The sequence below is a fragment of the Ambystoma mexicanum genome, chromosome 1p (assembly GCF_040938575.1).
Source record: "Ambystoma mexicanum isolate Mex_15411 chromosome 1p, UKY_AmexF1_1, whole genome shotgun sequence".
In the NCBI taxonomy this organism is placed as follows: Eukaryota; Metazoa; Chordata; class Amphibia; order Caudata; family Ambystomatidae; genus Ambystoma; species Ambystoma mexicanum.
Window position 1 is genome coordinate 1086901541 of NC_090921.1, and position 25132 is coordinate 1086926672.

Genomic DNA, 25132 nt, shown 5'->3' on the forward strand with positions numbered 1-25132 from the left:
AGCAGTGATGGCTGTTTTGTATTGCTTGGAGATTAAGTTGAACTAATTTTTGGTGCTGTTGCAAGGGTTGGGTTACCAGCTTTTTAGAGCTGCTCTTTTGTGGGATCGCATTGAGTGCAGTTCTTCAGTGAACCAGGAGTTGGTGTGTAGTGATTTCTTTTCTTTTTTCCATTCGAGTGGTGCTATTTCATTGATAGCTTTAGTGACAACATCTTTGTAGATGTCTGCTAGAATATTGGGGTCATTTGCGAAGGTGGGTGCTAGTTTGGGGGTGTTGAGGTATGGGCGCAGGTTGTCCTCTTTGAGTTGTTTAGAGCTTCTGACTTGTGCAGCGATAGCAGGGGTCAGAGTTTTGTGATTTTTGGTGATGGGGATCGAGAATTCGATGCAGTTGTGGTCGGTCCATGGCAATGATGAGATCGAGGTGATAGTGGAGAGACAATTATGGTCTGCGACCCAGTCTAGAATACGGCCTTTGGCGTGAGTGGGAGTTTCTACTTTTTGGTTGAAGCCTAGGTCGTTAAGTTCTTTGGAGAGGGCGACTGCAGATTTGTCTTTAGCATCATTAAATCCCAGGTTGAGGTCTCCTAGGAGAAGGGTTTTGGTGGAGCTTTTGATATTATTGCTGAGGATGTGGATGATGCTTTCCTGAGAGTCAGGGGTGGTGCCTGGGGGGCGATATAGTAGGTGAATGTTGATGGTGCTGTTGGGTGACAGTGTGAGTTTGGTCGATAAGAGGTCAGAGTTGTTGGTCGAGGAGTGGCTAACAAGTCGGAGCTGAAGATTCCCCTTGTAGATGAAGGCTACTCCGCCTCCTATTCGTTCAGGTCTGTCTTGTCTGAGTATGGTGAAGCCAGGTGGTAGTGCAAGAGTGACGGCTGGGCCTGATGCTTCATGTAACCATGTTTCTGTGATGGCTAGTAGGTCAATGTTGTTATTAGTTATGAGGTCATGAATATCAGATGCGTGAGCTGGGAGGGATCGAACATTGAGGAGGGAACATTTGATGTGAGGTATGATTGTGGAGGTGAGGGTGGTAGATGTGACTGATGTGTTGTGTGGTTATAATGTGGGGTGTCGTTAGGTTAGTGTGTGGTTGTTTGTGGGTGATGGGGTGTTCAATGTGAGGGATGTGTTTGGAGAGGATACGGGAGCTCAGTCTATAGTTTCTGAGTTCAATGGGCGGGGGTTGTTTGCTGAATATTGTGGTCTGTGTGCAAGCTCTGAGTCTATCCAGTCTGTACATACTAGCAGTGCAGGGTCCAGGGGGTGTGTTAGTGCGATGTGAATGAGTTTGTGAGGTATCCGGGGCAGCGGGTTGAATTGGATTGGGGGGTGGCCTGTGTGGCATGAGTGCAAATTGAGGGCAGATTGATGTGTACGGTTGGTGAGCAGTGAGTGTAGCAAGGAGAGTGAGCAGTGTGATGGTGATGGTGGCGGCGAGCTTGCAGATGGCTATGGGCATGATTGTGTGCTAGGTGGGGCGCAGGAAGATAGCAGGTGGTCAATAAGCGACCATAAGGCACAACTAGATTACAGGGTGGTCAATAAGCGACCATAAGGCACAACTAGATTGCAGGGTAGGTCAATAAGCGACCATAAGGCACAACAAAAATGCAGGGTGGTCAATAAGCGACCATAAGGCACAACAAAAATGCAGGGTGGTCAATAAGCGACCATAAGGCCCATCTAGATTGCAGGGTGGTCAATAAGCGACCATAAGGCACAACAAAAATGCAGGGTGGTCATTAAGCGACCATAAGGCACAACTAGATTGTAGGGTGGTCAATAAGCGACCATAAGGCACAACAAAAATGCAGGGTGGTCATTAAGCGACCATAAGGCACAACTAGATTGCAGGGTGGTCAATAAGCAACCATAAGGCACAAGTAGATTGCAGGGTGGTCAATGAGCGAACATAAGGCACTAGCCGTTGCAATTGCAGTAGGCGGGTCACCTAGATTTGAATATTCACAATGAGGGCTTAATTGGCATTTTTCAAACAGATGCATGAAAACACTAGGCCACCTAGATTCAAATATTCACAATGAGGGCTTAATTGGCATTTTTCAAACAGATGCGTGAAAACACTAGGCCACCTAGATTCGAATATTCACAACGAGGGCTTAATTGGCATTTTTCAAACAGATGCATGAAAACACTAGGCACCCTAGATTGGCATATTTCGGACAGATGCCATTGTTCGTCTATATACGTGCGTCGCACAGAGATTAGATGCAGCATGCAGACAGAGGTGTTGAGCAGCATGGGGGTATACTTAGCAGGTAAGTTAGTTCAGAGCTGATTCTAAGTAGGTAAACAATGCCGTTTAGCAGTTCGGTGGCAGCGAGTACGTAGTAGGTGAATGTGTAGAGTGACTCCCCCAGAAGATGAAGGGCAACCCCAGCGGGGTGGCAGGTATACAAGTAAGGTAATGAAGGGGGTCAGGAATGGCGCAGGAATGCCGGGATATAGGATAAGCACTGAAAGCGGTCAGAGAGCCTTTAGGGTGTAGGGTAGTCTCCAGTGGAATGGAGTAGGTCTGAGCTTCTTACCGCTTGATTGGTAGGTAGCAGGAGAGATCAGAGTAGTTGTATGCAAGCGAGCAGGGGTTCAGGCCCTTGGCACTGTCAGAACTGGACAGTCACAGGACAGTTGCTGGCCTTACCCTCAGGGCCGGCTCTCGCCTCCCGGTGTCTGATATGTGGAGAAGTAGGGTGGTCCAGCCAATCATCCGGTACCTCTGGTAGGGTGAGGGGAGGCTTCACAAGGCACGGGTGGCCATCTTGGAATGGCTTCATCCTCATGTCCTTTAATGGCGCACGTAAGGTTGTGTTACTGTCAGAGGGACAGCCACAACTTTGCAGCAGATATCGTGTACAGCAAATGCAGGTATTTAATTATAAAGAATAATAAAACCTACATTCGCTTTGAATGGTTACTGCGCCTAACGTGCTAAGAATAACCCAGATAGTTGCAGTTTGCACCCTAGAGGTGGCCTACCTTAGTGCAGTCCTGCACAAGGTGTTGCAGCAGTAGATCACTGCTCCAGCAGTGGTTGGAGTGTTATGCTCACCTGACTCCCACAGGAGTGTCGGTTGGACCCGGACAGCTGCGGTCTCCACCCACGTGATGCGTAGTGCAGTGATGACTGACTGGATCTGCCCTCCTAATCTTGTCTGCTTAACCCGTAGAAATATTCTTCTACAAGTGAAGAGATGGATTTAGCCACTTGTGGATTCAAGTGATGGCACCCCCACAGTCCTCCCCAACTAATCACCTCCGAAATGCCCTTACAGCTATCTCACCTTATATTCTTGAAAGATGAGCTCTCCATCCTGCGTGGATTTGCAGGGGCTTATCGATTCCAGTTACTTCACTGGTTTGAAGGCTCGGGAGAGTTCCGGAGAGTATTGACTCTGAGGTTCCTGGTGAGGACCAGTAAGTATTAAGTTCATAGGGTTCAATATGTCCGATGTTCACTCTTGTTCCCCCCTTCCTTTCTTGTCTTGCAGCTGGCTCGTGAAAAGATGCGCCTGTGGCAGCTGGTGGCGCTCAGGTAAGAGTCTGTATTACCAGGCGCTGTCTGGTAAATGTTGCACGTGGAAAACGTGTTGTTTTGTCTTTCTTTACAGATGCGGCACATGAAAATATGGAGAGTCACAAAAGGATGCCTCCGGTGGTAAATCAGGTAAGTCTATGGGGGTAAGAATTATATTTGTTGGTTCCCTCGGCTCACCTTGTGGTTTTCTTTTGTCTCCTAGGTGCCGAAGTTCAGCGAAGAAATGATGGAGGCAGCGCCGACCCGAAGGATGCTGTGAAGACTGGCGAGTATGGCGCGGCTCTGCAGCTGGAGGTGCGGCGCGTGCAGAAATGATATTCTTTGCAGGTCCGGAGACGAGATGGATCCAGAATCAGGTGTGGAATAGAAATAAGTTTGTTTTCTAACCTTGTCCCTTTCTTTCCTCTTTGTTTTAGGAGCTCTGGATTCGAGGCGGGCGTGGCCAAAGACTGGATGCAGGCTGCAGGCACGGTGAGCGTTACGCTGCTGGATGCAGAATAACGCGAAGCGTGTGTTGCTGGTCGGGCGTGGTTTAAATAGCCTCAAAAGTAGTCCCAGTAAGAAGTCCCTAGAACCACACCCGAGTAAAAAATAGTCCCTGTAGAACAATAGTCCCTTTCAGGCTTCATGTTGGATTGGAGTCATTTGCAGCATGGTCTGCCTGAGGTAAGTAATGACTATGAACCTGGAGCCTTAGGTGCCAGGACTGATTTCTACTATGAGCCTGGCGCCTAAGGTGCCAGGACTGAACCCAGATAGCCCCTAGCCGGGGCTGCTGAGGTTTTGCTAAATGTCTAGATGCCTGCTCCCAGGGCTGATGGGCTTGGTCCAGATGCCTGGGGGTAGGCATCATGACAAGGAGCTCCTGCTCGGAATGTTTTTGAGTGTCCGAGCCGTCGATATTGAGCTTTAGTCAAAAGCCTTTAGACCTCATTCCTGCATGACCTGGGCTAAGAGGCAATAGAATGGATAATCCTCAATGAAGGGGAAATCAGAGCAGCCAAATATTTAATTCTGCTTCTTCTCATGGAGAACATCCGTTAATTCATATTTTAAATACAAGAACAACTTTTACCTGCACACCTTGGGCACTTCAATGGGGTCCACTATGGCCCAACTTATGCCAACTGCTTTATGCACAAATTCGAGAAAGAATGTATTTTGGACTGTGGTGTATGGCGCAACTATATCTCGCTATGGGAGTGTTACATCAATGACATTTTTGGAATCTGGATAGGAACCCAAGAAAGTCTTCAAGGATTCTTTGAATAACTCAACACCATTGACCCAAGGATCCAATTCACCAAAAATCTTCTGCTGAAGAGATACATTTCCTGGATGTATCATTAAAGCAACTGCAAGACAAATACCTAACAGTTTTTGCAAAGAAACAGACCGGAACACTCTTCTACACAGATTAAGCTTTCATCAGCCCAGCCTGATCCAAATTGTACCGACCTAACATCAAACGACGTATAATAGAATGCGTGGGTTTGACCATCGCAAAAGTGCGCTATGGCCACCTAGGTACAATGTAATGGCAGGCTGCGCAGCCTATTCCCTGGGGTCCACCCAAAAAGGCCCCAAGAAATTGGAACAAGTAAAGGGGTTGGTGTAGGCTAGTCGCGCTCCGCCTTATTGCTATTAGATTCTCGGGTAAATTCATATGTAAAAAATGAGCACATCATCAGCCATATACTGTTCCAGATAGTGGAAGTGATCATGAAACACAACACACATGAAAATCTCAGTAAATGTCTGGACCAGAGGGAGACCTACTGGATAGATCGCCTTGATTCCTCAGCCTACATCTGCTATCTGTGATCTCTACCACCATGTAATTCCTCAATGGAAGATGGACAACTTTCTAAGAACATATGCTTAGGAGCAATGGAACACTACCCATACGAAGCATTAATTGAGGCTAACGATATATATAGCTGTTTATAATACAGCAACATCTATCACCCTCTGTAGATCTTGGACCAGTTATGCCCACAGCGACTGTTTTCTTTTTCCCAGTCCTATTGACACTTTTTGGTCATCTCCTCATACTACCTAGATAGGGTTAGCCCCCTCTCCCCTAAAACGCAAATATGCTACATTTACTGTAACCTTAGCAGACAATGGGCCTCATTACGAGTCCGGCGGTAACCGCAGCGGTAAAACCGCCTGGTTACCGCCGGACTCGTATTACCATTCCGCCTCTGTGATTCCCGGATTTACCGGGGCATTACAACCCCGGTTTTCCGGGAATCACGGAGGCGGAATGGTGTTAATCCCATATCGGACTCGATGGGAATGGGGATCATGGAAACACCGGCAGCATCTCGTAATGCTGCCGGTGTTTCCTCGTCCGCCTGCAGGCGGTCGGTGTTAAACCCGCCAGGTTACACCTGGCGGGAACATCACCTCCCGCCTGCAGGAGTCAGGATCAGGCAGTCCGGAAACAACGGTGGCGGCGGGTTTACCGCCACCGTTCTTTCCGGACTGCCTGACCTGTAATGAGGCCCAATAACTGCAACATCCACCTGTTCATGGTTTATGCGTGGTGAATATATTTGCACATACTGAATTCTTGTAATACGGTGCCGATCTACCTCTGCGATACATTGCTAGCACCCTATATAGCTTTAAGAACAAGGAATGTAAGCGATCAGCAAGGCCGCCATCCCGTTGCCCCTGGTTACAGGGCCAGTGGGACGTGATGCGAAAGTAACGCTGCTTCATTCTCAACGCGCAGCGTCACGTCGCCTAGCAATGCCGAACCGAGGACAACATAGTAAGACGGCGCTCAACAATGCTTATGACCAAGATAAGATCCCCACAACGGACAGAATACAAGCTATGATACTTACTCTGGCATCACTATAGTGAGAGTTCACTTAGCATTCAATTTCAGGTCACCTAACCTCTTAGAGCGTACAGGTAAGTTTTTCCTTTTAAAAATGTTAAAGTGGAATGACACAGAGCGCATACCGCAAGGATTCTAAAATTGAGTTCTGTCCCCGATTTTTGAGGATAATTGTGCATATACCGGTCACGCGGCCGCCCATTCGTGTAACAACCTGTAGAAATTATTCGGTGCCTCATTATCAGGCATCCGCTCTCGCACTGATGTTTAGTACACACATACTAATTGTTTGCCTTAATCTTTTATGTCTTTTTTGACCTATTGACGGATTTAAATTGGATATAGTATGTAAACAATTATTTCCCTAATTTTGTGATTTGGACGAATGCACACATTGATAATACCAATTGCCACTTGGTATGAACACAATGTTTTTGCTTTTAGTTTATATGTTTTTGTGTTTTGTCATTTGGACCAATGGATATATTGTCATTCACTGATACATTATATAGTGCCCTAGCCCTGAAGACTGACTCAGTCCGAAATGCATTGCCAAACCAAAATGGTGACACTGATTATATGGATGCACTTTTACCTTTCAAGCAATTACAAAATTGAAAATATGCCCAAAAACGTTTTTTATATATGTGAAATACAAGCAGGAATAAACAGTACAGCTAGCAGCAGCTCTTCATGAGAGCAAGATGAGAGCATAGCTTGGACTAGAATTCCTTTCTAGTTCTTTTTCTTTTAACTCCATAACCATCCTCCGATGACTTCTTGGGATTAACAGCAGGGTTTTCCTGATCCTGTCCCCCTAATTACACCCTTCATACAGTAACCCATTTCTCCTAAAGAAAAAAAGGTACAGAGTCTGTGTTGAGTCCCCAGTCTGCCCAGAGGAGCTGCTGCTACATGCTGTGTTGCATTGGTCTTTTTCGTGGAGCTGCTGCTTTACCTCGGGACTCCTCCTTTAAAAAGGAAACGTGGATGCGGAGCGCCGCGCAGAGTCCGTGTTGAGTCCCCAGTAGGCCCAGTCCACCTCAGCCGCAGAGGCGGCAGGAGTCCCACAGGCTAAATGGTGGCTGACACAGGGCTACAAATTCGCCTAAAGACTCTCCACGCTCGTGGTCGCGACGAGCTGTCAAGTATCATCGTGCCTGCAGTATCAGCATCCTTAGTACCCAAAGACGCCACTGTGACTCTCTCCCCCTCCTGGTCCTCACTGCCCACGTCAGCCGGTCTGTCAGTTTCATCAATGCCTGGAGCCGTTGAGGTAAGAGCGGATACAATTGTATCAACTTCGCCTGCATCAACGTTGTTGACAGGGGAGTGCGCGCCCTGCTCAGCCTATAAAGTGCTGGGAAATGTTCAGTGTATTGAGCCCGCGTTTGATGTTACAATTGCAGACTCTCGTCTAAAGTCTTTAATTGACAGAGATGTGGGCGTGGAAACTAAATTGCCACTGCTTCAAAGTGACCCGCAAAATGAATGCTCTGAAATTAAAGCTTCCCAAATGTACAGGTGGCACAATTTAAGTCTGGCTGTGAAATTGATACAGCCTCTTTTCAATCGCCATTTGACATCACTGACACCAAACTTTTGGAGCTAAAATTACCCAGTGGCTTAGCAGAGCGCACACATTTTATATTTGTTCCTCCATTAATTACTTGTGGAATTAACCCTACTCTGACTGATGACCGCAATAATTTTCAGCAAGCCAGCGGTCTTGTAAAGTCAACAGCGCAGCTGCATGTGTGTAATTCAGAAGTTATTGGATTATTGCAAGCTAAACAAGCGCTTGAAGCGCCCAACATTCAACGAGCACCCATTGCTGGATTACAGAACGAAGATCTGTTCAACTCTGGCCAGGCGGTCACGGTTGACCTACAGGTAGCCTTAGCTCAAACCACACCTATCTCAATGGAGGATGAAGTTGCAAAGTGTGCGCCAGGGCCCAGTGAACAACCATCTTTCACGTCAGCACTTGAAAGCAATTCTGCCGAAACTGCCTTCACAAAAGCCAAATCGGCTACCTCTGATGACGCGGTGGTATGCCCCTTTGTGAGACCACAGCCACAAAACCTTTGGTTGACTAGCGTTGCTAAAGAGAGGTTTGGAATAGAACTGGCAGGTCGAGAAGCTCGGCTTACCGAACGACTTACTGCTGATTATCAGCTTGTGAAAGACAAACTGATTAACAGTTTTTCTAGCGCCTCACCAAGCACTAGTATTATCAAAGTTAAATTACCTTCCATATCGAGAAAGGAGTTCAACAATTACAGCTGTTAACCCACGACCCATTTAAATCTCGAACTAGCACGCTGCATCAAAAAGGAGTCTCATGTCAAGCGAATTCTGGGAAGACACCCACAGTCAACAAAAATCACAAAAGTTTAAATGATTCAAGCTCTAATTCACACAAACAACATGATTTAAATGCTACTAACAAGCCGACCACAAATGGAAGTCGGCAAATTCACCAAGAAGAAGTTTTCACCCAGGAGGCAGAGTCAGAAATCGTCAACAAAGCAAACTTATCAGTGGCGGCAGGGATTGAGATCCATAACAATGTATTGGCGGCAACATCGCTAGCCCTGATACCGTTCGTTAGATTGTATGAAACTCTAAGTGAAACAATGAAGGCCCAAAGCGCGCAGTTGCAAAATCTAACGAGCAAACTATCTTCACTTGAAGAAATCAATGCACACTTACTATTAAAAGTAGATCGTGAAGCTGAGATCTCATTCCAATGGCAAAATCGGCTAGGAGATCTTGCCATGAAAGATCACACTGATAAAACAGATCTAATGGAAGTCATCCTCGAAGCAATGAAATGGATTCGGCATTCTGAGAAAGCAAGAAAGGAGTCCATGGACCGCGGTCAGAAAGTGACACAACTTCCACAGTCAATGAGGAGAAACTCCAGTACCAGAAGAAAATTCTGTGGCGACACGAGCAAAAACTAAAGGCAATGGAATCAATGCATTAGACAGTAATTTAGCGATCTGCCAAATCACCAAACTGGCATGCCTGCCTACATCTATATCAGATTCGGAAGCCGCAACAAACTCTAATGATGGCACTGTGGAAACACAATCTTTGACCACCAACCCCATAACAAATAACAACCAATTCGATGCACCCCCCCTTGAAAGAAAAATTGAACACTTTCGGAATCTTCTCGGGGTCTGCAAAAACCCTTGGGTGCATACAACAGGCAAAAAACGGGGAAAAAACTGGGCAAACATTAACAAACAAAATGAATGCGCCCAGAAATAAATCCAAAGTGAGTAATAACAGGTTGAAAACAAAACAGTTTGTCAGGAATCTTTCCACTCCCCAAATGTTAGGTCTCTTTACTCGAAGCTCACAGAAACAGCGGTCCTGTGTTTCTGAAAAACTGTGTGGCGGTGGGAAAAAATCAGAATGAAAGGAGAAGGATAGATTCGGATCCTGGTTCTGACAGCCCTGACTTAAGTGTCACCGGCCTATGCGATCTATCTACTTATTCAGTTGATTCTGAAGATGTGACATCCTCCACTCAAGAACAAGACACACCACAACAACTTGTTGCAAGCACTCAGTTAAATGCCAAGAAAATGCTGAATGCGAAAATGGCAAAATACGTGGTCAGCAGTGCTGAAGCATACCGTTCTGCTCCAAGTGTCTCCTTCGAAAAAAACAAAAAGTCAAAAACAAAAAACTGATGGGAACGTTGACCTCAAAACGAGAGAGAATTAGACAAAGCTCAATCCAACGATGACTGCCGCACAATGGCGCAAACAAAATCTAACCAAATCAACAGAGCTGTCAAATCATAGTCAGAATAAGGGTCACATAAATTGGAGGATACGTCTTGAAAATATCTTTTCTGATGAAAATGAGGTGAATTTAAACCGTAGAAATGTAATGTGTCTTCTACATAACTTTCCCTCATTAAGAACAATAACTTATAGCAATTGTCGAATATATCACCGAAGACTCTCTTGACAAGGTCTACCTACATATAAACTCACAAGCAGTTGAGAACACGCTAATCATGGCTAAAGACCAGCTTTTGTCTTATGGCTTTGACTTGACATTGGATTCAAAAATAAAAAAGGAAACATCTGAGATGCAAGTGCTGGCGAATATGCAGTCTACGCACGAACAAAGACGTGAAGCCCTGAGAAAGCAATTCAACATAAAAGAAGGAGTATCCAGTAGAAGAAAAACACAACCTCCTATTCATAATGCCCTCTCTAAACCAGAACAACATCAAAAATCACGCAGAGCCTAACTATCGCAAACCAGTAAGGATGCTGTGAACGTATTGATATCCTGGAATACAAGAGGCTTCCTACATCTGTTCCATAACTTTCAACCATTCTTGGTTAATAACTTTGCAGTATGTCTTCAGGAGATGTGGTTGCTAGGAGGTTCCATCCAGAGACGTATATTCCATGCTTTTGAATCCAGCAGGAAAAAATCAATTTGGTCAACCTTACTCTGGTCTGGTAACTATGATAAACAATTCAAATGGTTGGGCGATCGTGCAATCTTTTATGCCAAACCTCTTCGTTCAAGGGACAGCTCTCCAGAGTATGAATGGTCACAAGGTGAAAGCTAAGCAATTGTTATTGCTTAATACGTATTGGAACACAGCAATGATTTCAACGTCCCAATTCATACAGTCAATAACAAAGCTGATTGATGAATGCATGGAAAAATATGTCGACCTCACTGTGATACTATGCAGTGATCTGAACATTTCCTGGTTCGATGATCTCAAAAATCCCTTCAAGTCAAAAATAAAACTCCCCACCACTGATGCTTGCAGAGGATACCAATTTCAATCAGCACTATTAGCGAGGAATTGTTGGATGCTAAATGGTCAAACAAAGGGAGACATCCCTCCAAATCATACCTGGCATCGTAATCACAGCAGGAAAATAATCGACTATGTATGGGCCTCAAATTCAATGTGTAATGAGATTGAATGTTTTAAGATCTTAGATTCCACCTTAGTAACCATAACCCGCTGGAACTGACCTGGTCATCGCCACTCAAAATCTCTGAAGCGAAATTCAGCCTGTCTCTGGAAATAAATCAAAGGGGTAACAGACTGAAAATGAATACCCGACAAATTAATATTTTGACGAACAACATGCGCTCAGATGTGGTATCTACAAAAGATAAGTTAAACTATACCTCACTGTTGTCGCAGTTTCGAATAAATTCTGTGCACCCAAATTTCTCTACATATACAAAGAAACACACATTTAGTGCATTGGTATCACAACAGAAAAAACAATTGCAGAAAGATCTCCGTCAATTGAAAAAAGGATCAGATCTCAACAAGGTGCTCTTAATGAAACATCGAAAGATGAAATATCGAAATTGGCTGAAAAGCTTCGCAACCATGAGAGATCAAGAGCGTGGCAAACTAATTCTAAAGCTGATTATGTGTCATCAGACAAAAGAAATATGTAATATAATAAACAATAAGACTGTATTTCAGAATGCAGAGATTCACAACGGAATATCAAAAGAAAGTTGGCAACAACATTTTGATAAGGTGTTTAATACCGACGAGAGTACACAAAGTGTTCAAGTTTCTTTATTGGCAAAATCTTTGAATGTAATTGAATCCAAACAAGATATTATAACAGCAGTTAAACATCTCAAAAACTCACGAGCGGCAGGTCCTGACGGCCTCACAAACGTGATGATAAAAGCAAATAATTAGCAGTGGGCAAGCTTCATTGAAGATTTGTTTGGACTGATAGCAACCATGAAGTTGCATCCACAGTCGTGGAACTCCACCATCATAATTCCATATCCAAGAAGGGCAATCGGGATGACCCGGTAAATTATCGTCCCATTTCCCTTCTCGATATAGTGGGAAAGATTTTTGCAACCTTTCTACAGCAAAAACTCTCTAAGTGGGCAATTGATTCAGGTCGTTTTGACATACGCCAGTCTGGATTCACCAAAGGAGTCGTCACCGAGTTGAACCTGATAATACTCAACATATTGAAATTAGAAGCGCTTAAACAGAAGAAAAATGTGTTTATTGCGTTCATTGATATGAAGCAAGCATTTGACTCGCTCAATCGCCACAAACTTTGGCTGAAACTGAAGAAATGGTCATGCCCTCTGGACTCATTGCATCCAATAATGGCACTCCATGAGAAGACCTCCATCAGAGTTTGCATAAATGAAGCAGGTGATCTCACAGAGGAAATAATGACTAACAAGGGAGTCAAACAGGGGTGTCCCTTGGCTGCACTCCTTTTTAAACTCTTTATCTCTGATGTCCCTGATCCTTCAACAAGTCCACTGCTTCCCTCCAAAATTAAATGGCCATCCCATCAGTTGGACTTTTTACGCCGATGATATTGTTCTGATGGACTCAACTCCCATTGGGCTTCAAAAACTCCTATCAGTGTTGCAAAACTACTTAAATGATAACACTTTGGAAATTAATGTCGATAAGACAAAGATCATGGTAATTAGGGGAATGACCAAAGAAAAAAATAAAAGATTTAGATGGACACTTGCTGACTCAAAAATTGTGCTTGTCCCAGTGATGCGATATTTAGGCATTCAGTTTTACACCTCAATCAAAGAACGTGAATGGATGGCAGATTTGAAACAATGAATGGTGATATTCTCGCTTCAAGGGGCAAAGCTGCATGCCGAATATGGCAAATTAACATTAAAACCAGTTACAACTTTTTATACTCAAAGTGATTCCATGAATCACATTTGGTGCCGAGGCTGGTTGGAACCTAAGCCATCATCAATGGTCTTCTCTCGAGGAGCAATTTTGGAAACGTGTTCTAAAATTACCCACGAGTGTTTCAATGATCTCTATAAGACATGAACTTGGGCTTGAGTCAATGTATGACATAGTCATATGGAAATCCTAGGCTGTGCTACGGAAGATGTCCTTGAAAGATCAAGCGCCCGCATATCACATTTTAGCACCAACAACATCTAATCAATATCATGGCATTCTGTTAATATGGGCCACTAAATTAAAAAGGATATTGGACTATGCTGACATAAAATGGGAAATTTTAATGTTTACTCCACAAATAGCCAAATAAAAACTGAGACAGTGGAATTGGATACAAAATTTAGGAAAAATGAATATGTTGAAATCTTTATTAGATATGGGACTTGTAGCAAACAGTCTGGACCATCTACCTAAATATCTTGCAAAGTTTCCGCCAAGAAAATATTGCAACCAATTCTTAAGATTTCGGTTGAATGTAAACAAAACAAAAGAGATCTTATGGTTCAGACGTGATACAAACACCGCTGATAATCTTTGTAGGTTTTGTAGAAACTCAATTGAATCTTCGAAACATCTGATTGGTGAATGCCAAAAACGAACGAACTCTAGATCTCGCTATCTTGGGAAATTTGCTCCTGCTGACGGTGACATTGATAAGTGGTGGTTTTGGGTACTTTCTGGAATCAATGTGCCACTGACATGTGCAGTTTGCAATTTCTTGTAGTTCAATTTGAACGATGAAATCTCCATTCCAATTGATGTTATTGGTTGTAGGCTAAATTGATGGTTTTTTTTGAATTGTGACGAAGATTTGTGTTGACTAGATGAAGTAGAATTGTAACTGAAGTTTGAATGCAAACTAATTGTTACAAATAAAAATTTTAAAAAGGTGCATTATGATGAAGACCATTTCCCCTCAGGCATAACCATTCCGAAGGCCACTGCTAGCTTTTAATCACTACACTGAGACAAGGCTAGATCTGGTAAGGTGGTGGTATCGCCCCCTGATTGGGATAGGGTTTGATCAGGTTACGGACTGTATAAAGGAGTGTAATGCTTTTTCTAAGATTCCCTGGGCAATGGGTGTCCCCGCCCGTGCAGTGTTTTTCTGACTGCCTGAGTGGTGTAGCACCACATGAATCACCCCTCAATAGTCTGGGTGTGCTATACCTGCAGCTCAGTCAAAGGAATACCACCAGGCAAACCCAGATTTAGCTGCCAATCTGAGGTAGCTTCCTTGTGGTGGAGAGACACTAATACCCACCTTTCCTGTCTGGGTATTTTGACCTCTTTGGTGCTGAAGAAGTCAAACCCAATAGATTGGGGATTGTCTCTTTTTGGTGGTTGAGGCACTGAACTAACATTGGTCCCAACCCTGTATCAGATTGTTCAAATCCCACTGCTGACACCTACAAGACATATAAGAGATGGACAAGAAGACATGTTTTCAGGAGTCTCAAGTTGGATAAAGTAAAGAAAAGGTCTCCACTATCCCTGCTTCTATGATGATGAAGGTTCTCCATCCTAGGAAATAACACAACGGTGTTCATCAGGATGTCTTGAACAAATAAACCTTGGCCTCTGTCCAAATATATGCTACCTTATGAAATGACCCTGCCACTACTCATCAAAAACATAACATAGCCTAAAGAAGTGTCCTTTATTCCCCCTTTTCTTTTGGTTTGTGTAGGATGCTGCGTGACCCCCTCCCAAATACCTCTCAAATTCTCCTCCTTCAGGCCTTCACCTGCTTGTACATTTCAAAACAGGTATTTTTTGGTTTCTATGAAAAGGGAACCTCCTGAGCCCCTCAACAAAGTCTAGCTTAGCTGGGAAAGTTCATGCCTTATATGTGATACTTGAACTCATAGATCCTTCACTGTTGTAGCTAGTGTCTCTTGCTCACCCCTCCAGGGTGTTTAAACTCCTTTCAAGCAATGGGCTTTCCTAGTCCATCATGGACCTTCTGACTTTCATGGTGAAGTTAATTGGTTGTGAATTCCCACCCTTCATGAGTGGCTTGAGTTCTCAGCCTGGACTGGGCTCTCTAGTCCTTCAGACCTATGGATATGGGGTACCAACTAGAGAATAAATAGACCTACATCCACCTCCTTTTTAACTTTTTTTGGTGGGTACCCTAATGTTCCACTTAATCCAGTGCTCCCTTAAATGCTCACATACCCATTTGGGTCTCAGCCATCTCCACACCCTAGGTCCATTACCTACTCCTTATTCCAAGGCCTACCCTATCTGGCCCAAAGAAACAATACGTCTGTTGTTTTTCTAATGGGGAATCCCAAAACCTTATGCTGCGCCCTCCATGATCCACACCCTCAAACAAGCCACACCTGCCTTACCAGATTCCTACCTCTGGAGATATACACGGAAGTGCGGCAGCCGGGCATGCAGTGCTCGTGCATGCGGCACAGGCACACCTTGCTCTGCAGTCCCACCCATGCCAACCCACCCAAGGCCAACTTTGAATCAAAATTAAAACAAATGTGATTGAGACATTGGTGGAGGATATTTTAACTAGAAGGACAAGATATGTATTATGCAGGGAGATGGGACAAGGGGGGTCAAGGACAGACTGTTGTTTTGCGTTGTTTCTGGAAAAGTTATAAATAAAGCATTACAAAAAATATTATAAGGACAAGATAACATTTAGTAAAAAGGTATTCCTTATTAGGTAACTTTTTATTTTAAAATGACAATCCGAATACAAACCAACAAGTAATGCAAGTTGACCACTTCTGCATTTGGACTAGTTTTTGTTGAGCACTGAAACATGCCTACAAAGGGCTGCCTAAGAGAAGGCCTGATGCCCATTTGGGCAAGTCTTACCTGGACTTTTGCAGACCTACTCCAAAAGCAGTACGTATGGCTCAGAGTCTCCTGAGGGCCTGCAGCCTACGGCCCGCAACGCACGCCACCTGCATTTGCTCCCACAGCTGCAGAGCAGGTGAGTTAAGCCCATCCTGGCTCTCCTAGCCCAGCTCACCCTCAGTCTTGCGCCAATAGCCCCGTGAGCCCCTCGCTGCCCCGGACCCCCTTCCCTGCCTCTACTTCCCTGTTCCACCCTCCTCCCGCCTCCCAACCCGCCCCAACAACGTGATTGGCTGATCCCACTGGTCTTAACTGAACCTCCCAGGACAGCCCTCTGCTCGGCGGCAGCCCCGTAGAAACCCAAGGACAAGGGCGGCTCCAACAGAGGCAGCTCCAAGAGGTGTCGGCGAGCATCCGCAGAGGAAGCCAGTGGCCAGCCGTCAACCATCAACTACGGGGACCAGTAAGGTAGGAGTGGCCCCTGGCCCAGGAGTAGAGCATCCACTGCCATTGAGCGAACTATACTAAGCAAGGAGACTGCTCCGCACTGCATCTCTCACCCTCTTCCCCAAATTAGTCAAAACTCAACCATTGTTCAATATCAGACCTATCCGGCCTGCCTGTCCTGTCTCCAAACTGCATTGTAGGATGTTTGGATTGCATTGATAGGCCTCCCTCTCACTATACAGGTCTCTCGTCAAGCTCTGGTTTTGTCTCCATTTGCACTGTGTGATATTTAGATTTCATTGACGGGCCTCTCTCCCACTATACAGGACTCTCAAATCTAGCTGGGGTTCTGTCTCCAATTACACTGTGTGATGTTTAGATTGCATTGATGGGCCTTGCTCCCACTATACAGATCTCGCAAATCTAGCTGGGGTTCTGTCTCCAACTGCACTGAGTGGTATTTGGATTGTATTGATGGGCCTTGCTCTCACTATACAGGTCTCTCAAATCTAGCTGGGGTTCTGTCTCCAATTGCACTGTGTGATATTAGACTGCATTAATAGGCCTCCAAACTGCATTGTATGCTATCCAGACTGCATTGATAGGCCTCTCTCCCACTATACAGGTCTCTCGGATCTAGCTGGGGTTCTGTCTCCAATTGCATTGTGTGATATTCAGATTGCATTGATAGACCTCTCTCCCACTATACAGGTCTCTCGGATCTAGCTTGGGTTCTGTCTCCAATTGCATTGTGTGATATTTGGATTGCGTTTGATAGGCCTCTCTCCCACTATACAGGTCTCTCAAATCTAGCAGGGGTTCTATCTCCAATTGCATTGGGCGATATTAGACTGCACTGACAGGTCTCCAAACTGCATTGTATGATAACTAGATTGCATTGATAGGCCTCTCTCCCACTATACAGGTCTCTCAAATCTAGCTGAAGTTCTGTCTCCAATTGCACTGTGTGAGATTTAGATTGTATTGATAGTCCTCTCTCCCACTATACAGGTCTCTCAAATCTAGCTGGGGTTCTATCTCCAATTGCACTGGGCAATATTAGACTGCACTGACAGGCCACCAAACTGCATTGTATGATAACTAGATTGCATTCATAGGCCTCTCTCCCACTATACAGGTCCCTCAAATCTAGCATGGGTTCTGTCTCCAATTGCACTGGGTGATATTAAAATTCATTGACAGGCCTCGGAACTGCACTGTACGATATCTAGATTGTATTGGATAGGCCCCTCCACCACTATACAGATCTCTCAAATCTAGCTGGGGTTCTGTTTCCAATTGCACTGTGTGATATCTATAGTGCATCAATTAGGTGCATCCGCCATTACACAGGTCTCTCAAACTTGCTGACCACCTCACTCTAAAGTGAGACGGAACCCGATAGGGAACCACTGTGAAGCGGCACCCCCAACTAGGGGCTCCCGTCTCATAAGGTGTAAATCCTAGCTACACCGCTCTAAGCCTCTCTTCAACTAGGAGATACCCTTCTCACACCCAGATAGCTAGGTCACTACAGTGAACCGCGTACAAGGAAACGGACACTAAAGAGAGCCCCTGATAACACCCAATATATACCCCTATCCCCCTCCCTAATCCTTCAAGACAGCGACTGAACGAGTCGGCAACATCAGCCGGAATACCACCTACAGACAGAGCCCGAATCAGTGGCAGACCGCCCTCCACACTGACTACTACACCACAAGACAACCTGACCAAAGCAGATCCAGCTGGAATCACCAAACAGACCAAACCACTATCAATCTTACAATGCCGTGTAAACGACCCATTCCGAAGGAAAGAACACGAGAAGAAGAAAGAACATACACCCCAGAACTGCAACAAAGAAAGACAAATGCAGAACGCACACCCACAGAGAGGAACAAAAATCGAACCAACACTGAGAAAAGAGAAAAATCCCTCTACTTAACTCCTTACCTTGCGGACAACTAGTCACCACAGCAAGCCAACACAACGCTAGAAGCAACAACATCAAATAACCTAACACAAACACGTAGAAAAAAGATGAACAACAAAAAATACAGCAAACACACAACTGATGCGATAACACCCTACATCACCAAAGCAAGAAGAATGTCAAATCGACAAACGCAACTCCCAGAAGACGAGCCCAATGAAAACAATAACCCAAGACAGAACATTGAGCAACTCTTTGAAGATGCCGACACCCCGAAAACCACAGTTCAACAAATGATTGACCAGGAAGGAAATCTCAACACCGATCAGAAGACGAACTCAACAAGAAAGTCCAAACCAAACAACACCTCCAAACTCCACTGCAATCTAATAAACGCAAGATCCATGTCCAAACACTCAACAGAGATCTTCGACCTACTCGACGACAACGGCATTGACATCCTGTTCATCACAGAAACATGGCTGTACGACAACTACAAAATCACACTCCAAAGTTGCCTTCCAACCGACTTTAAATGCCTTTAAATAAACAGAAAAAACAAAAAAGGAGGAGGCATCGCAATAGCATACAAAGAACACCTGAAGTTAAAAACGGACGAACCGCTCAACATCCTCAACTGCGAAACCATGGTAATACACCTAACAATGAGTCCAAAAACCAACATCACATTCATCTTGGTGTACAGACCACCGACATATGATGCAACCTTCGTCAACAACTTCATAGAGGCCATCACCAACTTAGCCATCAACCACGAACACCTAATCTTCCTGGGGGATTTCAACATTTGGTTTGAAGACAGTCACGCCAACTCCCATAACTCACTCACTGAACAACTCGCCACCATGAAACTACAACTATTAAAAGGGGCAACACACTCGGCAGGACACATCCTCGACGCAATTTTTGCAAATGGAAAAACTCATCACCACGGCACCTCTGATACAAATACTGTGGAGCGACCACCTCATCATCCCATTCATGATCACCATGCCAACCCAAGTACGCATCCAACCTCCTAAACTCGCAACCACCACCAAAAGAAACTGGAAACACGTCAAAGAAAGCAACCTATTCGAACAACTGGAACTAACCAAACCCTCAGCTACAGAACTAGAGCTAGCTGACCTAGATGAGAAAGTGGAACTAGTTCACAAATGGATTGCAGACACAATAAATAGGATCGCCCCAGAAAAACCATTCACCCCATCAAAAAAAAGAGGCAAAATGGTTCACCCCACTATTAAATACCATGAAAAAGGAAAACAAAAAAATGGAACTGGAATGGAGGAAAGAATACAACCCAGACAAAAAAACACTGTTGCAGAAACAAATCCGTGCATTCAAGAAGGAAATTCAAAAGGCGAAGAGAAGGCATTATGATGACAGAATCACCAATGCCACCAATGCACAAAAAGAAATGTTTAACATCGTTAAAGAGATCAGAAACCCACCAGGCTGTGATAACACCCCAAGAGAAACTTTGCAACGACCTGGCAGACCATTTCAAGAAAAAAATCAATGACATCCGACAAACCATACAAAAGAGACCAACCAACCACAACTTACAACCAAACGAACCTAACACAGAACCACAGCACAAACTCAAAAACGTTCCTGAAATATCAGCAGAGGCATTCGCATTGCTGTTAAAACACAGCAAAAAAGCTGGGTCACCCATGGATCCCTGTCCCCCGGACATCTACAAATCAATCCTTGCACAAGGAACGCCAGCAGAATACTACAGAAACCTTCTAAATCACTAGCAACAGGGACTGTGGCGAAGACCTTCAAACCAGCCTATATTAAGCCACTTCTAAAAAACACAAGCGACGACGCAGGAGAACTCTCCAACTACCGGCCAACCTCAAACATTCCCTACCCGGCAAAACTCCTGGAAACCTACGTATATAAACTTACCCAAGAGCACATAGAAAAACACCACCTACTAGACCAAGCTCAAGTAGGTTTCAGACCAGCAAGAGGAACGGAAACAGCACTTCTCTCCATATGGGATGACCTTAAAACTAACGCAGACTCAAACACAACCTCAGCCCTTATTCTACTCGACCTCTCTGCAGCCTCTGACACAGTTAGCCATGACACCCTGACCAAAAGACTAGAAGACATAGGCATAACAGACACAGCACTACTAGGACTAAATAATTCCTTGCAGACAGAACAGAAACTGTATGGATTAAACCCTTCAAATCCACTCCACGAGTTAACGACTGTGGAGTACCACAAGGATCCTCGCTATCACCACTATATTTCAACATCTACCAGACTCCGGTCATCAGAATCTTCAAAAAATACAACATTACTTGCTACAACTATGCCGATGATACTCAAATCATCTACAAAATCAAAGACCACGAAGAGGATCACTCAACTCTAATCAACTGTCTGAAAGAAGTCTTCAACTGGATGAATGCCAACAACCTAAAAATCAACCCAGGAAAAACCGAAATCATGATCATATCCAAAGACCAAGGGAATGAAACCGCCATCCCATGGCCAATGGAAATGGGAACTGCACCAACACCATCTAAGGTAGTAAAGAATCTGGGAGCTCTGATGGACAACATCCTAACCTTAGAACCACAAATAAACGCAACAGTGAAGAAATGTTTCTTCCTCCACACGGCAAGACGAATCATACCTTTCCTCTCCTTCATGCACAAAACACTCACTATCAAAGCCCTCATCATGTCAAGAATCGACTATGCAAAGCGCCTCTTCCTCGGAATACCAGAATACCTCCTGAAAAACTATAACGAATCCAAAATGCGGCAGCCAGACTACTCCTCAAACTATCCAGAAGAGATCACATCACTCCTGCCCTAAAAACACTACACTGCCTCCCAGTAAAACATGGCATCACCTTCAAAACCATGTGCATAACGCACAGGGCAATCAGAGGACAAGGAGCAGAATTCCTTCAGAAGAAAATCACAGTCTACAAACCAAAGAGGCCCCTCCGATCCAGCAACGAAATTCCGCCTGGAACTAAAACCATACCTTAAGAAAAAACTTGGAGGCACCTCCTTCTACCACTTAGCCGCAAAAACCTGGAACAACATCCCAAAAGAGATCAGAAACACAGAAGATCACCACAAGTTCAGAAAATTACTAAAAACCTGGCTCTTCAAGACCACAGACTCGAACAGAGAAAAAGGATGACTAAACTGGAAAGGATAACAACAGCCCCAGAACCGACAGGGAAGCTCCTGCAGTACCGGGACGGATGGCGCCAGAAAGACTGAAACACATGGAGACGGAGTCAACTACCCCAGACAATCCCACCATCAACCTCATCTCCCCGCCCCCTTAGTCGCCACCAGGCACCAAAGCGTCAATTGAATCGTCGAGATACTGACAATCACCACACTAGCTGAGTGGTGGATATTGGAAGGTGCTCTGACCCAAAAGTAGGAAGGGAGGACAGGTGGGGTGATGAGGGAGACTGGTTGAGGTGGGGAACAGATGTGAAAGGGACATTGAATGTGAGATGGGCCCAGATCAGATCAGTGGCACATCAGGAGAGACTACACAAGTCCAGCACCTCAATCCAGGATAGAGATGCCAACTAACCAATTCCACTAACAATTTCTCTCCTCTGCACACACCTCTCAAACTCCAAACAAATCCAACCACAAACCTACAGCACAACAAACCGCACAAACTTCACTACATTGCCACAACACAAACAAGAAAAAAAACATAGACTTCTACAACAGTACACGTCAACTACCGGCCACAAACACCCCAGGCCCAGCCAACGGACCCACCGGGCTGAGACCGTCAACAGCACATCACTGCTCTCTTGCACTTTTCCTGCTTTCTGCCACTAACTCACCCTCCCATCCTCTTTCAGAGCCGCCAGTGTGTGATAGTGCGCGGTACAAAAGTCCTTTAACATTAACATGTGCAGCCTCTGCATGGTCTGTGTAGTAATATATGCAGAAGGAAAGTTTCCACTCAAAGCTTTCTAAACTTCTTAGAGCTCCACTTACCTTACCCATCACAGCCTAGCGCATCTGTGTGCCTCCGGTAAATGCGATGTGTTTACAGGCTGCAAGATCCAATGCAACCCTGCGTCCTTTCTGTGGCCTTTAGGCAAGCACTTTCTACTGTAGTGGATATAGAATACATATGTTGCTGAGCTGCAAAGTGCCAAGACGTCTCGCTTTCCTCCCTGCAGTGATTGTAGTGGCGCATTTTCTTCAGAGTGTGACGGCGAAACTGGTTCTAGGGGGTGAGTTGGTGTACCACAGACGCCCAGGAGAAGAGGGGACCATAGTAACCCTGGCTGGCAAGTATTCAGGTGAGCGTGCAGAGCTTTCAACATGTTAAGGGGGTGGGGGGGCAGCTCTTAGTAATGGTATCCGTTATCCCCACAAAAACTGACCTCTTGCTGTTTCCAGCTGCTGTGCGTATTCTTTACCTCTCCTCTGCATTGTTTTTCATTTCATTCTTTATCCCACTTTACACAACTCCATGACTTTTTAATTAATATCCAGTATCTTATATTATGTAATTGATACCGTTGCATGCTTTTCTCGCCAAGTGTCCATGTTAATATGCTGGGCTCATCTGCCCTGCCCTCTCATTTACAATGAATGTTTTCTTTATCATTCAATTAATTATATCAGTTGGACTGGCCCAGCTGCCCCTCGTGCACCAGGATTTGCCCCAAATCTGCCCTGTGAGCACACAAGCCTCCATTACAAGCCACGAGGCTTGCCACCTTCCAAGATGGCCATCCGCCATCCACTCAGCCACTCATCCGGCCCCTTAGCTCTGCACGCGCTGTGATTGGCTCATTGCACGGATTTACAGCCAACCACAAGCCGGCAGGCTGGGAGCCGGCCCACGTCCTAAGGCACACGATCGAAGGCACAGTGCCTGTCTCTCGCCTGTCTACGCCAGCGAGCCCCTTACCCCTGCCAGACCGTCCTTCAAATAACAGGGTAAGCGTGCCGCTCTCCCCACAAGCTGGAAATTCACCTGTATACAGTGTCCTGAACTGCTCCCCAACTATCACGGAACCGCTGCACGTGCACCACCTAACTTTGCCACCGTTGCGCTCAGCATTTATTACATAATACGTCATAACTCGCAACTGCTCAACTTTGCAACCCACTATCCTTGTGTGACCGCTACTACCAACCACTGAGCTAGGCTCGTGCTCTGCATTAGCAGACGTATCCACCTCACTCTTGTCCCACTTCAGCTATTTCGTACCTAGACTCTGCCTGCCCTGATGTTTGCACAAGTGAAACTGTTGTGAAACTGTCTGGCTATAGCCTAACTGAAATTGCCCATTTTTGCACCCTGTTAGCAATTTCGAATCTAGCCTATGCCTGCCTTGCTGTATCCTAACTGAAATTGCCCATTCTCTGCATAATAACTAAGCAGCTTAGCCAACGCCGCATTTCTAACTATGCTCTCTTGGCTCATTGTCACCATGTTCCCTTTTTGCATCATGAACAATAGCATTCAATGTAGCAGTAACAGCTACATACCATACAATAACGGACTAGCTAAACTCGGCTGTCCTAGACACCATCCCATCCCATCCCCTTCCCTACACCCTTCCTGCCCACCCTTACACCATTCCCACACACCATTCACCATCACCACACTGCTAAAGCTAGCACCTCACCAGCTAACACCCCACCAAACATTACCAACATCACTAAAGATGACCACACTCCTACCAACCCTACTAAACCAATAGGATACCGCCCCACAACCAACCCTACCCTCCCTGACCGAATAGACTTGACGCTAGACTCCATACCACATCTAGTAAATTACCTGCCATACCCATGACCAAGGCCACTATCAAGAATAGAGCTATTGCCACCAACACGGCATCTCTAAAAGGAGCACTACTCAATGTCAGATCGCTAGTAGCTCACCCCACTGAAATCGCTGACATCATCCTCTCAGCAGACCTTGACTTCCTTGCTACTACAGAAACATGGCTACATGAAGCAGCAGGACCATACCTTACTCTTGCTATTCCCGACAACTACTCCATCCTCAGAGCGGACAGACCCAATGCTCGCGGAGGAGGTGTAGCAGTCATATAAAAATCCTCACTTGACCTCAGACCCATCACTCCCCCCCTCTAAAATCCTGCGAGCACCTCACCATCAAACTACAAACTACCCCTAAAAGCACAATTACTTTGCAACTAATATACAGACCCCTAGGCCCCACAGGTTCTTTCGAGGAAGACATTACCACCCTCATAGCAGAGAACTCTAAGCCCCACTCCCAAAATATAATTCTAGGAGACTTTAATCTAGGGTACAACGACCCTAACGACACTCCAGCCGCCTCCTTGGCGAACGCCCTATCTGAGCATGACTTTACTCAAGTCATTACACTACCTACCCACCAGAAAGGTAGAACCATTGATTGGGTCGCGGCCCATAACTGTAATATCACCTGCAAAGCCCCACAACCTCTTGCATGGACTGACCATTCCCTCATACTATTGGACATCAACCATAACAACCCTAACCCTAAGCAGCACCCTCACGCACCGGCCTGCCTGACTAGAAACAAGCGCAACATCACTGCGGAGGCCCTTACACCACTAATTCTCCCCCTCCTAAACACACTCCCAGCCACCGATGACCCTAACCTCCTAGTCAACGCCTATAATGATGCCCTCATTAATGC

General features: G+C 45.2%; 1 protein-coding gene across 2 annotated transcripts in view; it reads left to right on the top strand.

Annotated features, from left to right (window-relative positions):
- The window catches only part of TOMM40L (translocase of outer mitochondrial membrane 40 like), a 740875-nt gene that overhangs the window by 678818 nt on the left and 36925 nt on the right, over window positions 1-25132 (top strand). Inside the window, exon 7 of one of the 2 annotated variants that reach the window (XM_069604678.1) lies at window positions 22638-22760. The exons of the other annotated variant lie outside the window; for it this stretch is intronic. Coding sequence (XP_069460779.1) covers window positions 22638-22760 — 123 coding nt within the window. The remainder of the gene's footprint in view (window positions 1-22637; window positions 22761-25132) is intronic. 2 annotated transcript variants of the gene reach the window in all.